The sequence below is a fragment of the Vigna unguiculata genome, chromosome 4 (genome assembly GCF_037176805.1).
Source record: "Vigna unguiculata cultivar grain cowpea cultivar isolate G323 ecotype 2 chromosome 4, ASM3717680v1, whole genome shotgun sequence".
Taxonomy (NCBI): domain Eukaryota; kingdom Viridiplantae; phylum Streptophyta; class Magnoliopsida; order Fabales; family Fabaceae; genus Vigna; species Vigna unguiculata.
This window is the reverse complement of record NC_140795.1, coordinates 16,505,841-16,520,404: the sequence shown is the minus strand read 5'-3', so window position 1 is coordinate 16,520,404 and position 14,564 is coordinate 16,505,841. Positions and strand designations below refer to the sequence as shown.

Here is a 14,564-nt window from a genome sequence, read left to right as displayed (position 1 = left end):
AATTTTAAATATATTATTTTGACATAAAAGTAAATTATAATACGGGTAAAAAAAGAGAGCATATATACATACTACCGTAGACTAATTGTGAAATAAAAATAAGATAATGTATAAAAAAAAAATATGGACATGCAGATGCGACTTTACTTTTAAAATATTGTTACACCTAGTAAATAAAATAAAATATTATATGTAAAAATATAAACGTTAAGATGCAACCACGAATGTGTTTTTACTAATATTTAAGAAATAATTAAAAATATATATACTTTTTAATAAAATTGTTCAAATTAGTTGAAGTTATGAGACTCTTTTTCTAGGTTTGGGCCTAGCTTGGTTAGAGGGCCCAACTTGGTTAGAGGGCCCAAGGTCAACCCATTACATCTTTTAACACATCTGCATGGTTAATTGTGCTACGATTGGCTAGTTGAATGATCACATTTGTAGTCTTAAGAGGTCCAAGATAAAGAGAAGTAAAAACTGACAAAGGCATCACATTTATAGAAGCTCCTAAATCTAACATGTGGTATTTCGATAGGTCTCTTAATCAAGCTTGATACATTTCTTCCCAAGTTCACGCCTTCTATTTGTGCAAAGTTCTATTCGAGTCCTATGTATGCTAATTGTGTGTTATTTAATTTATTATTTTCTTTTGATGTGTTTGGGGCGTGATAAGAGAGTATAAACTTCTAAATTTATAAAGGCTATCATGAAACATGATTTGGTTGAATTGGTTGTGCACATGCTTTGAAAGTTAATGGTCATGCGTGTATTGGGGTTATGTGGGATAACTTGGTGGTATGTTGGAAATCAGTGAGGTAGTGAAGTGAAGGAAACCTAAAGCATTAGATATCAAAGGATGTAAGTATGAGTATGTAATGATAGGGATGCATGTTTTTAAATCATAAAAAAGGGTATGCTGAACCTGATAAGTAATTGTAATAAATTGGAAGATGTGGTGAAACCATGTGGATGATTAATTGGTATTGAGTTTGTTTATTGGTAATGGGATGAATATGAAGTACAAAGTATGATGGTGTTTAAGAACAACGTGTTATTAAATGAGAAATATGATATAAGGAATGTATGTGATAGTGTGATTCTGTGATATGCATATGTTTAAACGAGTGAGAGGTATGTTCTTGTAACAACCTAGATTGTAATACTCTTTATTGGTGTTGTGTTAAAATTGTATGTGTAATATGGATTCATTAGCATGATTAAACCTGTGCATAAGGATCACGTTATAGAACTATGACTAGATTACTATACTGGTACTATAATATGTGCTTGGATTGTTTGGGGTCCATTAGAACCCGTTTGATGTGTCAAAAACCAGTAGCATTATGCTATTGGTATGGCGCCTGGCGGCGCGAGGCGATAGACAATCAACTTAGTGGCAGTGGCCAGTGGACGAGATGGCACCTGGAGTGGGCTCCGCCAGGCGGAAGTGGAGTAGCAGCAGCACTGGAAGCTGTGAGGCGCCTGGCGGCAGTGTTGGTCCTGCTAGGCGGAAGAAGTGTTACAAAGGCTCTGGAAGGTGCTTAGCGCCAGGCGCAGGCTTGGGGTCCGCCAGGCGGTGACAGGGCAACAACACTCCTTTTTGGCGCTTGGCGCCTGGCGGTGTGTGATGCCTGTCAGGCGGTCTGGAACCTGATTCCGCCTAGCGGAATGTGATGTGTGCTAGGCGGTTTTGGTCCAGTGGTGGTGCACGAGGAAGGGTTTTCTACACAACTTTAGGTGATATTCATGATGCGAGGCTTTGGCTGGGGGCCCAGTTACGAATGTATCTTGTATTAGGGTAACACGTGAGCACTCTAGGTTATAGCCTGGTGGTTTAGGAAGTCCAATGGAGTGTGCGAGTTGTGGCTCGTACGGCGAGGTTTCGGGTGGTTGCCCTCTTTAGTGCATTCTGATAGAGCTTTGGTAGTCTGGGAACAACTACAAACTTATGTTTGTTTTGGGGAGCTCCACTTGGTGTCACAGTGAGATGCTGTGGCAAAGTTATTCCCACGTGTGGACTATCAGGTGGTGGCCTATAGTCGGAGGGGCGAGTAGACACTCGTGCAGCAAAGATCGATCATTGATTTAACCTAAAGGGTATAGAAATGATAGACGTCTAATGCAAGTGTTGGAAATGGAGAAGTAAGGAAAAGGGAGAAAAATACTAACCCGGGTTTTAATGTTGAGATGTTGTATTTAATATTATATTTGCTTGGTTTTATTTAAATGAGCTCACCCTATCTGTGTATGTGGCGATGATCATGTAACTTGTTACATGGGAGCAGATGTTGATGCAGGTGAGTAGACTGATGCATAGAGACAGAGTGGGATCTCTTGGGGATTTTATCACTGGTTTATTTTGTTGGACTATGGTTCTATTGTAATAGTTTTATAGACAATTTTATTTATAATATGGTATTGCCGCGAATTATTTTATCTATTTTGGCGCGTTGAACTTAAGGTTTTAAATATTTTCCCGTGTTTTGGGAAATTGTTGAATAATAAATGAGGTTGTTTTATTAAATCTTTTTTTTGTTTATTTTAATAAGTAATTTCTGGCTAGGACGTTACAACAACAAAAGCTTGAGATGGTTCCTCTACAATAGTTCATGTTAACCTAGTGCATTCATTAGTATAATGGCTTGTTAAAGTACAAATTCCACAGACCTTTGCTTTTTTTGGAGTTGAAGTTTTGAACAAGCTTACAATCTCATCAAGCTTCTTTTCTGACCCAACTATTCTTTCATCCATCTCTTTTTCATTTGCTGCATAAGTCTCCACTTCGTGAACTCCCCTTAACGACGTCACTGAATTTGCTCTTGTTTCACATTGTTGTCCATCAGTTGCCTTTCTTTCAATCAACTCTCTACCAGCTTGTGGCATTTGATCCAAAAAAGATCCTCCGCTTGCAGCATCTGCCCATTGTTTGTTTGACAAACTCATTCCTTCATAAAAGTATTGAATGAGGGAATGCTTTTTCATTTGATGTTGAGCACAAGATGCATAGAGTTTGTTGAATCTTTCCCAATATTCATTAAGGGTTTCTCCTTTTCGTTGCCTAATTCCATAAATTTCTCCACGAACGGCGGCCACTCGAGATGTAGGGAAATATTTCTCAAGAAAAATTCTTTCCATAGTTGCCCGATTAGTGATTCTCAACGAAAGGTAGTACAACCAATCCTGTGCCTCTCCTTGAAGAGTAAAAGGAAAATCTCTCATTTTGAGGGTTTCTAACGCGATCGTGGGAGATCTAAAGTTTTCATAGATCATATGGAATTGCCTCAAGTGTTTGTGCAGATTCTCTCCTGATAACCCATGAAATTGTGGCAAAGCCTTTAGTAGGCTAGTCTTTAGCTCACACTGCCCTTCTAGGTATTGGATGTTGTTGTTGATGATGAGGTTGTTGGATGTGGCCAACTGTCTGATGATTCTCTCCTCCATTATGTTTGGTTTTGGATCAGATGAAGAATCAAAAGATATATTTGTGAATGGAGGGGATGAAGGTATTGTTTCTATGTAGCTTCAGATGCAAAAGGTGTTCCCTCAGTAGAACACCCGAATTCAAGTCTTCTACGTGCTTTACGCAAGTTCCGTTCAAGTTCCAGATCCAATTGATAGATTTTACCCGGGTTGGCTCGGGTCATGCACTACGCAGTCTGAAGACGTTCTTTTCTTTTTTATTTATTTTCTTGTTAGTGTTTGGTAAAAAAATTTCAAGAAAGAAAGAAGTTAAGATGTTGTTAGGTTCACTCCCAGACAAGGTGCATCATAGTGGACAACTTAAATACCAAGTCTTTCCTAGCCAGAGTTTTCCTAACTAATCTCAAAATATTTCTAAAGAGAGATTCTTAATAAAAAAAAACAGAAATTTTGTTAGAAATATCGAAAACAACTAAAGACTACAATAAAAAAACTCAAACTCTATTAAACGTGTATGCGTTAAAAATAAAATAAAAATAAATAAATAAATAAATAAATAATAAAAAATTAAAAAAAAAAAAAAGAAAATGAATGAATAAGAATCAAAATAAAGGAAATACTAATTGTATGTCCCGACAATGGCGCCAAATTTGATATCGATGTCGTTAAGCGATCAAATTACCACTACTTAGCTATAACAACTTCAGTATTGGTAAGTTAGTAGTGAACAAACTAGATAGGGTTAAGATAACCCTGAGTCGTCTCTCAATGAATACGAAATTGATTTCAAATATTTGATTCTTATACAAATGCAATTAAAACTAGTAATTATAAAAATATGGGGTTTTGGTATGCAAAAAAAAAATGAATGTCACACAAATAAAAGATTGTAAACACAGTAATAGTAAATAGGTCAATTCCACTGTTTTTTCAAAATAGGATTCTTCAATGGTTATCTAGAGATTATTATTTAATTAATTATTGTTGTTGATTTACAAATCAATCAATGTAAAGTCTCAATTCATCTGTTGGAATTCTCACTTTTAATCAAAGTACAGTCTCAACTAAAAGTGGGAATTTTTAGATTATCCATAGTAAATTCAATCAAAGTACAGTCTCAATTAAATTTTACTATGCCTAATCATGTCTATTGCTTTGTTTCCTCACCAAATAGAAAACTTAATTAATCAAAGTAAAGTCTTGACTAATTTTAGTTGAAGTGATTACCTTTAATCAAAGTAAAGTCTCAATTATTGGCAAAAACTTATATAATCACATGAAAGTTTCTAGATAAAATCAAAGTAAAGTCTCAATGAAATTTAAAAACCCTTTAACTCATGATTAGCATGCGTGTAGATTTAAAATCATTATTTTCTATTCAATTAAGAAGCAGAGGACATAAATAAACAAAAACCATAACAATAATCAAAAGAACAAATACATTAATTCATCTAACCTCAGAATCCAGTTAAGAAATTACAGTGGAATCAACCTTAAAAGCTTAACCTTCCATGGATTGGATGGAATACATGATAAATGATGAATGAAAGAAAAATAAAAGGAATGGAAGAATGAGAGAAATAGTGGATGGATTGTAACTGCCAAAACCAAAGAGTACTAAGTGTCTCTTTTATGCTCCCTTGGATCCCTTTATATAGGCTTCAATTAGACTTGGATTTTATCTATTCTGTTGCTGAAATCTTTTATCTTTATTTAATTAATGAGCAACTTAATTTCTGTCCAATTTCCAATTCTACCCGTCTTGTTTGACTATTTTTGCAATATTGACAGAATTTGACTAGAGTTGATTGCTACTTTGACCATTTGACCTATTGACTACCTTATCAGTGGCTGATGTAACACCCCAATTTTTCAGATGTCACGGAACATTAGAAAATTTTTGCGTTTAGCGGCAAAGAAAATATCATTGAAAATGTATTAATAAAAACTTTTAAGTTAATTTAAATTACATAGTTCACACCGTCACTTTGTCAAAAACTTCCAATAACATTTGCGACCAAAAGAAAATTACATAATTTCTAGTATTTGATTTAAAATACAACCAAATATATTATAAAAATTCCCGAGTCCACCCAGCCTTTCGTCAATCTACTTCATGTCAAGATTATCTGCAATACCATCTGCTCCCATATAATACGCACATTATACGATCATCGCACATACAACAAACACACAAATAAACAAATAGGGGTAAGCTAACCATAAACAATGATATATAAAAGAATTTCGTAAATAACACATGTCCAATAAAACTCAACATCGCATTCAAGCAACACTTAATAAAAAACCAATCAATCATGCCAAACCAAACATAGCATCACATTCATCTAAAATCTTGAAATATAGTGATCATAATCAAACTTTGGTTTTCTGCGGCCTCTCACCCCACAACAACATCTAGTTTCCTAGAACAGATGGTTCGATGTGTCCTGCTTAATGCAACCAGACTGTCTCCCTTATCCCTCAAGGAATTATGAGTAAAAACGTCGATGCACCGCACATCGGGCACTATACTCGCAACAAGGCAAAATAAGGTGAAACATTTATCCCCTCTCCACTACTTCACACAGGCGAGAGGTTACAACACTTGAACCAATCCTCTACCACTGCTTCACACAGGCGAAGAGGACCCCTTTCCATTGCTTCACACAGGCAAAAGAGTCTTCATTGGGCTCCTAGGTACGGAAAATCTCACACAACATTTAATTCCACCAAGAGCTCTTCAAGCAAGGCAAACACTTCCAACATACAACACATGAGAATTACCGATTGCCAACAACACACCACCACATCATGCATAGCAATAGTTCCATAACAAATACACACCACCACATCATGCTTGAAAATATAAAGTTCCATAACATAAACCCGTTAACTTATCAAATAATACATTCAAGCAATGAACTTTACAAGTGGTTTCCAAAGCAAAAGAAGCAATAAACAACTAAAGCACCAAGCCACCATTTTAATTCTCTAACATGCAACTAGAATATTACATATAACCAAGAAAAAGAAATAGCATTGACATTGCAATTATGGCTATATAACTCACGTTCAACAAAATAATCATCACATTATATAAGCCAAAAAGTAAAGTCAACAACACACTCATCTCATCAATGGTCACCAACACACTAAAATTTAAGACAATTAATAAAACCCAATAAAAAGCACTAAACCAAAAATATGAGAATTTAAAGAGAACCAAAAGTTTATGAAAGAATAAACAAGTTAATATGCAAACTTAATGGATCACTAAAACATTCACTACACTCACATTTATGTGAAAGAGAAAAACACAAGGAAAAAAGAGAAATTATATTTACATGTGGACCCCACCCATGCATTACCCTATTTATAAATATACAACAACTCATTTAAATCATGGTCTGCACACAACATCAAAGGAAAAGAATGAAAACAAAGCACATGTGGGCCCATGGAAATGAATTGTATCTTTAAGCAACAAGTGGGACCCATGGCTAAGAAAAAAAATAAAGAAACTTTGCACTATGAATTGGTCTACCTTTATGTGTGGCTAAACTTAGGAAAGAGTAATGTAATTGTACATGTGGACCCCATGCATTAGGCAAGAGAATAAAAGCAAAGAAAGAGAATAGAAAGAGAAGAAAAGCAAATTCATGAGCCCATCCTCACTCTACAACGTGAAAAAGAATAGAATGAAAGAAGGAAGAAGAAAAGTTAATCTCATGCCCAAAAACTGCTGCAGCCGTGAACAAGGATATGTTTGCATGCATTTTTCATAGATAAAGAAAAGAAAAGAACATAAAAACACCTATGCCCATACATCCCAAAAACTGACAATGAAACTTGCCTCCCAAAAACTAGCAACGAAACTTGCCTCCGGAAAACATATAGAAACGCATGCCCTACTCTCCCCAAATCACTTCAACGCTGCACTACATGAGGAAATACACTCCAAACATAAACCCCATGCATATGAGTAATAGTGTGGCTGCACCAACAAAAAGAAACCCCATTTGACACATCCACATGAAAGGTTTAAAAAGTTGAAACCAAAAAGCTATGACACAACAAATGTGATTGTACCGAAACATTTAGAAGTAAATGGAAGGGATGCAAATATTTATGGCAAACTAACCCATGCATTATGAAAGAAAGAAACACCCCCCCTTTGAAACACATGCAAAACACATGTACTGCACAACCAAAATAAAACTGGAACTCATTATACAACTGCACAAAGTTATAGAAAAGAGAAAGGAAACCAAGTTGTAGCAACATGAATAAATAAAGAACCAAACTGCATGTCACTCAAGCCTCTCAAGCTGTGATGCTCCGAAGCGGACACAGACACGGAGGCGCGGCGGACACCTGCACGACACGGTGTCGAAAGCTTCTCCATGGATCAGACGCGGCCAGTGGCCAGTTTTGAGACACGCAACCGACGAACACCTTTGGTTGTTTGGATGCGCGACTCATACGAGATTCAAAGAATTTTTTCGCGTATCCGAGCGAAAAATGGCTGTTCACATTTTGTTGTTTCACGATGTGTTCACAATTTGCTTTGTTCACCTCACCTAACGTCATTCTGATATTTTATTTGATTGGCATGATATTTTTGTTTGTTATTTTTTTAGAGAATAAAGGAAAATCTAACAAATTTAAAATAAAAAGGGAAATAAAAAAATAAAAAATAATCTTTCATATCTTTTATTAAAATAAACCCAAAAAATTTAAAATAAAAAAATGACAAATAATCTTTCATATCTTCTATTAAAATAAATCCAAAAAATTTAAAATAAAAAGGGAAATAAAAAGAATGAAAAATAATCTTTCATACCTTTTATTAAAATAAACCCAAAAAATTTAAAATAAAAAGGGAAATAAAAATAATAATAATCTTTCATACCTTCTATTAAAATAAATCCAAAAAATTTAAAATAAAAAGGAAATAAAAAATAATCTTCCATACATTCTATTAAAATAAACCCAAAAAAAAAAAAATAAAATAAAAAAGAAATAAAAAATAATCTTCCATACATTCTATTAAAATAAACCCAAAAAAATTTAAATAAAAATGGAAATAAAAGGATAAAAAATAATCTTCCATACATTATGTTAAAATAAATCCAAAAAAATTTAAATAAAAATGGAAATAAAAGGATAAAAAATAATCTTTCATACCTTCTATTAAAATAAACCCAAAAAAAATTAAATAAAAATGGAAATAAAATATTAAAAAAATATTCTTCCATACCTTCTATTAAAATAAAATAAAATCAAGATGATGAACAAAAATAAAATCAATAAGAATAAATTATTCTATAAATTAGAGTAAAATGAGATGTTATAATCACAAGTAACAAAAACAAAAGAAAGAATTGAGATTGGGAGCTCTTGAGTTGAGAGGAAATACAATTGGAAAACTTGTTAGCAATTGCAGAACAAAGGAAAGTTGTTACTTTGCAGTTGTAGAACGAAGGAAAGTTGTTGCTTTACGGTTGTAGAACCAAGGGAAGGAGAAAGAAAGTCTAGAAAAGATTCTGAAAAGGTAACTTTATAAACTTTCTTTTTTATAATTTAAATAAATATCCTTCATAGTTTTTTTCATGTAAAAATAATTTATCGTAGTTTTTCTTATACAATGTATATTTGTATATGTGAACAAGTTTTTTGTTAATAGAAAATTTATTTTATTATAGGAAATTAAGATGAGTATACCTAGTCATGCCATCGAAAAAGAAGATGAAACAAAACCTTTATGGAGATATGTTACAAAGTTAAGAAAAACTCCTGGTGGTGGAAATAATATGATTAAATGCAGTTTGTGTGATTTATCATTCAATGGATCTTACACTCGAGTAAGATCTCATTTGCTAAAAATTACGGGAGCAGGAGTTAGAATTTGTCCAAACGTGACTACATCAAAACTTGATGAGTTTAGAAGATTAGACAATGAAGCAGCATGGAGGCTGGACCAAAAAATGTGGTACAAATTATAACTGATAATGCAGTTTATAAGACCCGGGAAAAATTAATTAATTAATAAATGCAGGAGGAAGACGTCTTTATGACATTAATTGTTGATTAATGTGATGTGGAAAAGTACTAGCTCAAGTGGTTGAGAGTACTTTGGTTGTGTGAGAGGACTTGGGTTTGAGTCCTATGTATGCCAAATATGTGTTGTTGTTTTATGCTTTATTTTAATAATATGTAGGAATATGGAATTTGAAATGTAAACTTATGCTGAGTATGTATATCACCAATAGCTCAAGTGGTTAAGAGTACTTTGGTTGTGTGAGAGAACTTGGGTTTGAGTCCTATGTATGCCAAATATGTGTTGTTGTTTTATGCTTTATTTTAATAATATGTAAGAATATGAAATTTGAAATGTAAACTTATGCTGAGTATGTATATCACCAAATGGGATTTGGTATAGTGGTTGTGCTTTGGCTTTGTAAGTGGAAGGTCATGGGTTCAAACCTTGGTGGCCAAAGAATAAGTTTTATTTTTGCTAACTATTAGTTGTGATATAAATGTGAAGGGACAAAGAAAACTTAGAAGAAGGGAATCATTGGGTGTTGAAAAATCATCCAACTAAGGGGCTTGAATAGCCATTAAGCCCACACTTAAGCAAAACTCGTTTTTTTTTGCATTAATCCACCTTGAGGCAATTATAAAAGGCAAAATTGAAGTGAAAATAGGGTTTCTGCAGTTGGTCATTTTGCCTATAGTGAGGAGAGCGAAATTTGGGAGTGAGAGACTGAATTGAGAGTGCAAGGACTGAGTGAGAGAGAGAGAGGTGGAAGCAAAGAATTGGGTACACCAAGGAATCCCTAGGCTCTTCGCAAATTCAATCAAGAATTCAGGTTAGGGGAGCTGAACCCAAAATTCGTGTTGTTGTGTGTATTTTATGTTTTTGATAAAATTATGTGCTGAAACTGGTGATGCATATGATGGAAATTGGGGGTTGTAAATTTGGCACTGCTGTGTTTTGAATTTTGGACTAAATGCATGAAAAAGAGGGGTTATACATGGTGTATGCGGGAGTGGGGTGGAAACTTGGAATTTGGGGACTTTCTGGAGTCTATGCTATGCCAATGCGATGTGGTAAATTGTGTAAATTGATTTGGTATGATCGAACTATGTTTGGTATGTTGTGGTGTGCGAATTGAGCAAAGTTGGAGTGAGTCAAGTGCGTGATCAGTGAAGGAGTCTGCAATTCTCGCTCAGGCGAGCTTGGCTCGCCTAGGCGAGATTAGCAAAGTCGCACACCCTATTGCCATTCGAGCGTCTCGCTCAAGCGAAGTGGATGGGTTTTGAGCGACATAGACTCTCGCTCAGGCGAGTGAGGTTCGCCTAAGTGAGGGAGTTGCGCATGTCGAGCGCGACTTCTCGTCCAGGCGAGGGTTTTGTGGGTTTGAGCGAACCAGGGTCTCGCCTAAGCGAGATGTCTTGGTCATGTTTTGGTGCTTTGGTTGTAGTTTAGCCCAGGCGAGTCTGAAATTGGTGTTTGGGCGAGAGATGGTCTCGCCTAGGCGAGAGATGGTCTCGCCTAGGCGAGGGGATTTCGCCTAAGCGAGATGACGTGATTTTGTGGCTTTTTTAAGCTCGCCCAAGCGAGGTGAACTAGCCTAAGCGAAGCAGAGGGCTTAGCTTGGGCGAGAGGCTCTAGCTTGAGCGAGTTTATGTGGATTTCTCATGTTTGAATGATCTTGTGTGTGAGGAATGACTACTTTTCTTAAGTATATGAAGTATATGCATGTGCTGTGGTGTGTGGGCTTGCAGGACTAAGTCCGTTAGGGGTCTGGGATGTGCTCGGTGGTTGGACACATGATGGGCATGGAACTGGTTGAGTTCCCGTCGGCTACTAATGGGCGAGGAGTCCTTAGTATGGTGATTGCATGTGTCGGGCGCACGATGGGCAAGGAACTGTGATGTTCCCGTCGGCTACTATTGGGCGAGGAGTCCATAGTATGGTGATTGCGTGCGTGCCAGGGTCCAAGTGTGAGACTTGGATGTTTATACTACAGGTGAGGAGTCTGTAGGGCAGGACTATGAGCGGGATAGGCTCATAGGGTTGGACCACGAATGAGTTAGTTTCGTGGGAGCACAGGGAAGTCCCAAGACCTAGTTCATGCATATGACTCATGAAGGACTATGAGGTCATGGTTGGGTGATTTGGAAATTATGAACTTAATTATGTTATTTTGGGTTGGGAAGCATGTTTATTTCACATACATCTGTTGATATTTTATTGTGCATAGCTCACCCTATCTGTATGTGTGTGGCGATGATCGGATATCTTGTTATCCGGGAGCAGATGATGTGACAGGTGGGCCAGGAGATGCATAGACTCGGAGCGAGGGCTAGCAGGGGATATTTTGTATATACATATAGTATATGTTGATGATTTTGTTTTGAGATCCTCATGTAAACTTGGCGGGAGCCATTGCTTTTAATTCAGTTTCATAAAATTTTGGACTCTTGGTTTTTGACTTTATATCTATTAAAGTTTTAAATTTCCCGTGTTTTGGGAAATGGTTTATATTAAATGCGGACTTTATTGTAATTTCGTTTTTATTTATTTATTATCAGTAATATTCCTTAGGGATGTTACACAATTGTATGTAAGGCAGCAGGTATGCTTATAGAAGCAGAATTTCCTTCAATCTACCGGACTCCTTGTGTAGTGCATACATTGAATCTTGCATTGAAAAATATTTGTGCATCAAAAAATTGTGAAAGAAATAGTGATACTTATAAAGAATGTTTTTGGATCACACAAATTGCTGATGATGCTACATTTGTCAATGTTCAATACCTTCAACTCATTCAAGTTGCTTCCTGTTGCTTCTACAAGATTTGCTTCAACCATTATCATGTTTAAAAGGTTTCAACGTTTGAAGAAAGGACTCCAAGAGATGGTTATTAGTGATGATTGTTCTTATAAAGAGGACAATGTTGACAGTGCACAATTTGTGAAAGAAACTTTATTGAATGATAATTGGTGGATGAAGGTTGACTACATACTTGCTTTTACTGCTCCTATATATGATGTTCTCAGAAAAACAGATACAGATATGGCTACTCTTCACTTAGTATATGAAATATGGGATTCAATGATTGAAAATGTTAGAAAGATGATATACCAACATGAAAAGAAGACAGAAGTTTAACATTCATCCTTTTTTGAGGTGGTAAATTCAATATTGATTTATCGTTGGACTAAAAGTAGCACATCTCTTCATTGCCTTGCTCATTCTTTAAATCCAAGGTAATTATGTAGTTTAATTACTTTATGACTATATTTTATTAAAATTTATAATATTATCTTAATATATCTTTATGTATTTTTTAAAATTGTAGATATTACAGTCCTGAATGGTTAAGTGAAGACCCACAAAGATGTGCCCCACTCAAGAAAGGAAAAAATGTTTTAAGAGATACTTTGATGACGCTGATGTGAGGAGAGAAGTGAATATAGAGTTCGCAAACTTTTTAGGTAAATTGGGAGATTTTGCAAATGAGGACTCTTTAAGGGATAGAGGCAAAATGGATGCAAAGTCATGGTGGATTATTCATGGATCTCATGCACCAATACTTCAAAATATAGCTCTTAAGCTACTTGGACAACCATGTTCTTCTTCTTGCTGTGAAAGAATTTGGAGCACCTACTCTTTTATACATTCTTTAAAAAGAAATAAGATGACACCTAAAATGGCGGAAGATTTAGTATTTGTCCACAGTAATCTTCGTCTTCTTTCAAGAAACTCCTCAAAATACAAGGAAAAGAAAACTAGCCTATGGGATATTGCTGGAGATGATTTTTCAATGGATGATAATGGAATTCTTGATATTGCTAGCCTATCTCTCGATGAACCAGAATTAGAAGTTGTATTTTTTGATGAAGATTAACATATATAAGACTCAAACATTATGATATTTTAAAAGTTTTTTTTATTATGAAATAAAATTATTAGATTTTAATATGTGTATTGCCATGTTCGTGTCTTATACTTTTTCAATTTTGCCGTATCTCCGTATCCGTGTCCGTGTCGTGTCCATATTCGTATCCGTATCCGGGCATCATAGCTCTCAAGTCATTCTCCTCATATACGTAACTCACCAACACGTAACCTCACACCATGTAAACATTCCCCAAGCAACCCCATGCATAAACAAAAACGAAAACGAAATCGACACCAAGAAAAATAACCTACAGAACATATGCTTTCTAAAAACATCACACGACTATGAATAAAAGAAGATTGATGGCATAGACATGTATTTACGTGAAGGCTCACCTATGCTTAGAGTGGAAAATCAAAGAGAAAAGAAAAGAAAGCAATGACAGTAACAACATTCATCACCATTCAATGTATCCATGCACACTCCTCAAATTTTCATACATCAATCAAACAAGAAACAAAAGAAGAAAACAAGGTTGACTTCAAACAAAACAGAAAACAAAGTTAACTTCCCCTACCTGGTGTAGCAATCCTTCTAAGACTTACACTTCCTGCAGTCTTTTCCTTTCCTCTCCACACTTTCTCCAGTTTCTCTAACTCTCTAAAGAACCCTAGCATTTAACCTAAAACCCTTATTTTATTCTCAAACGATTGGTTAAGATTTTATAAACTAAAAGCCCCTCTCTTTTATTATCTTCATGTAGCATCAACAAATTTTTGAAAATAAAAACAGAATGCTGCAAGGAGTTTTATTTTTATTTGTGGAAGCAAAGAAATAGAAAGAAGAAAGGAAAAAAAAACTTATATTGTAGCATTCGAACTCGTGCACAACGCCGCACCATAAATACACATCAACCACTATACCAGACGCATTCTCAATATATATTGTGCAAGAATAGACAAATAAACTTATATTGTCCATCCACCATAATAAATTAAAATAACAAAACATAAGCCCTTTTCCTCTCAGACTAGAATTGAACCAATGCACCCAGAGAGGTTATACAAAGGCATAACCACTAAACCACATATTTTTGCATATCATATTTCACACCACTTTGTTTTATACACATATCTGGAACATTAAATATAATATTAAAATTTAAAATAAATACAACAATAACTTACATCACTCAAATAATAATTATTTAATATTTCATAATT

At 35.1% G+C, this 14,564-nt stretch overlaps 1 protein-coding gene across 1 annotated transcript; it reads left to right on the top strand.

Moving 5' to 3' along the window:
• Positions 1 to 12,837: 12,837 nt before the first annotated feature.
• Positions 12,838 to 13,347, top strand: LOC146886861 (uncharacterized). The gene has a single exon (XM_085672363.1). It carries the CDS (start codon positions 12,838 to 12,840, stop codon positions 13,345 to 13,347), a length of 510 nt encoding a protein of 169 aa, XP_085528489.1.
• The last annotated feature ends 1,217 nt before the right edge of the window (positions 13,348 to 14,564 follow it).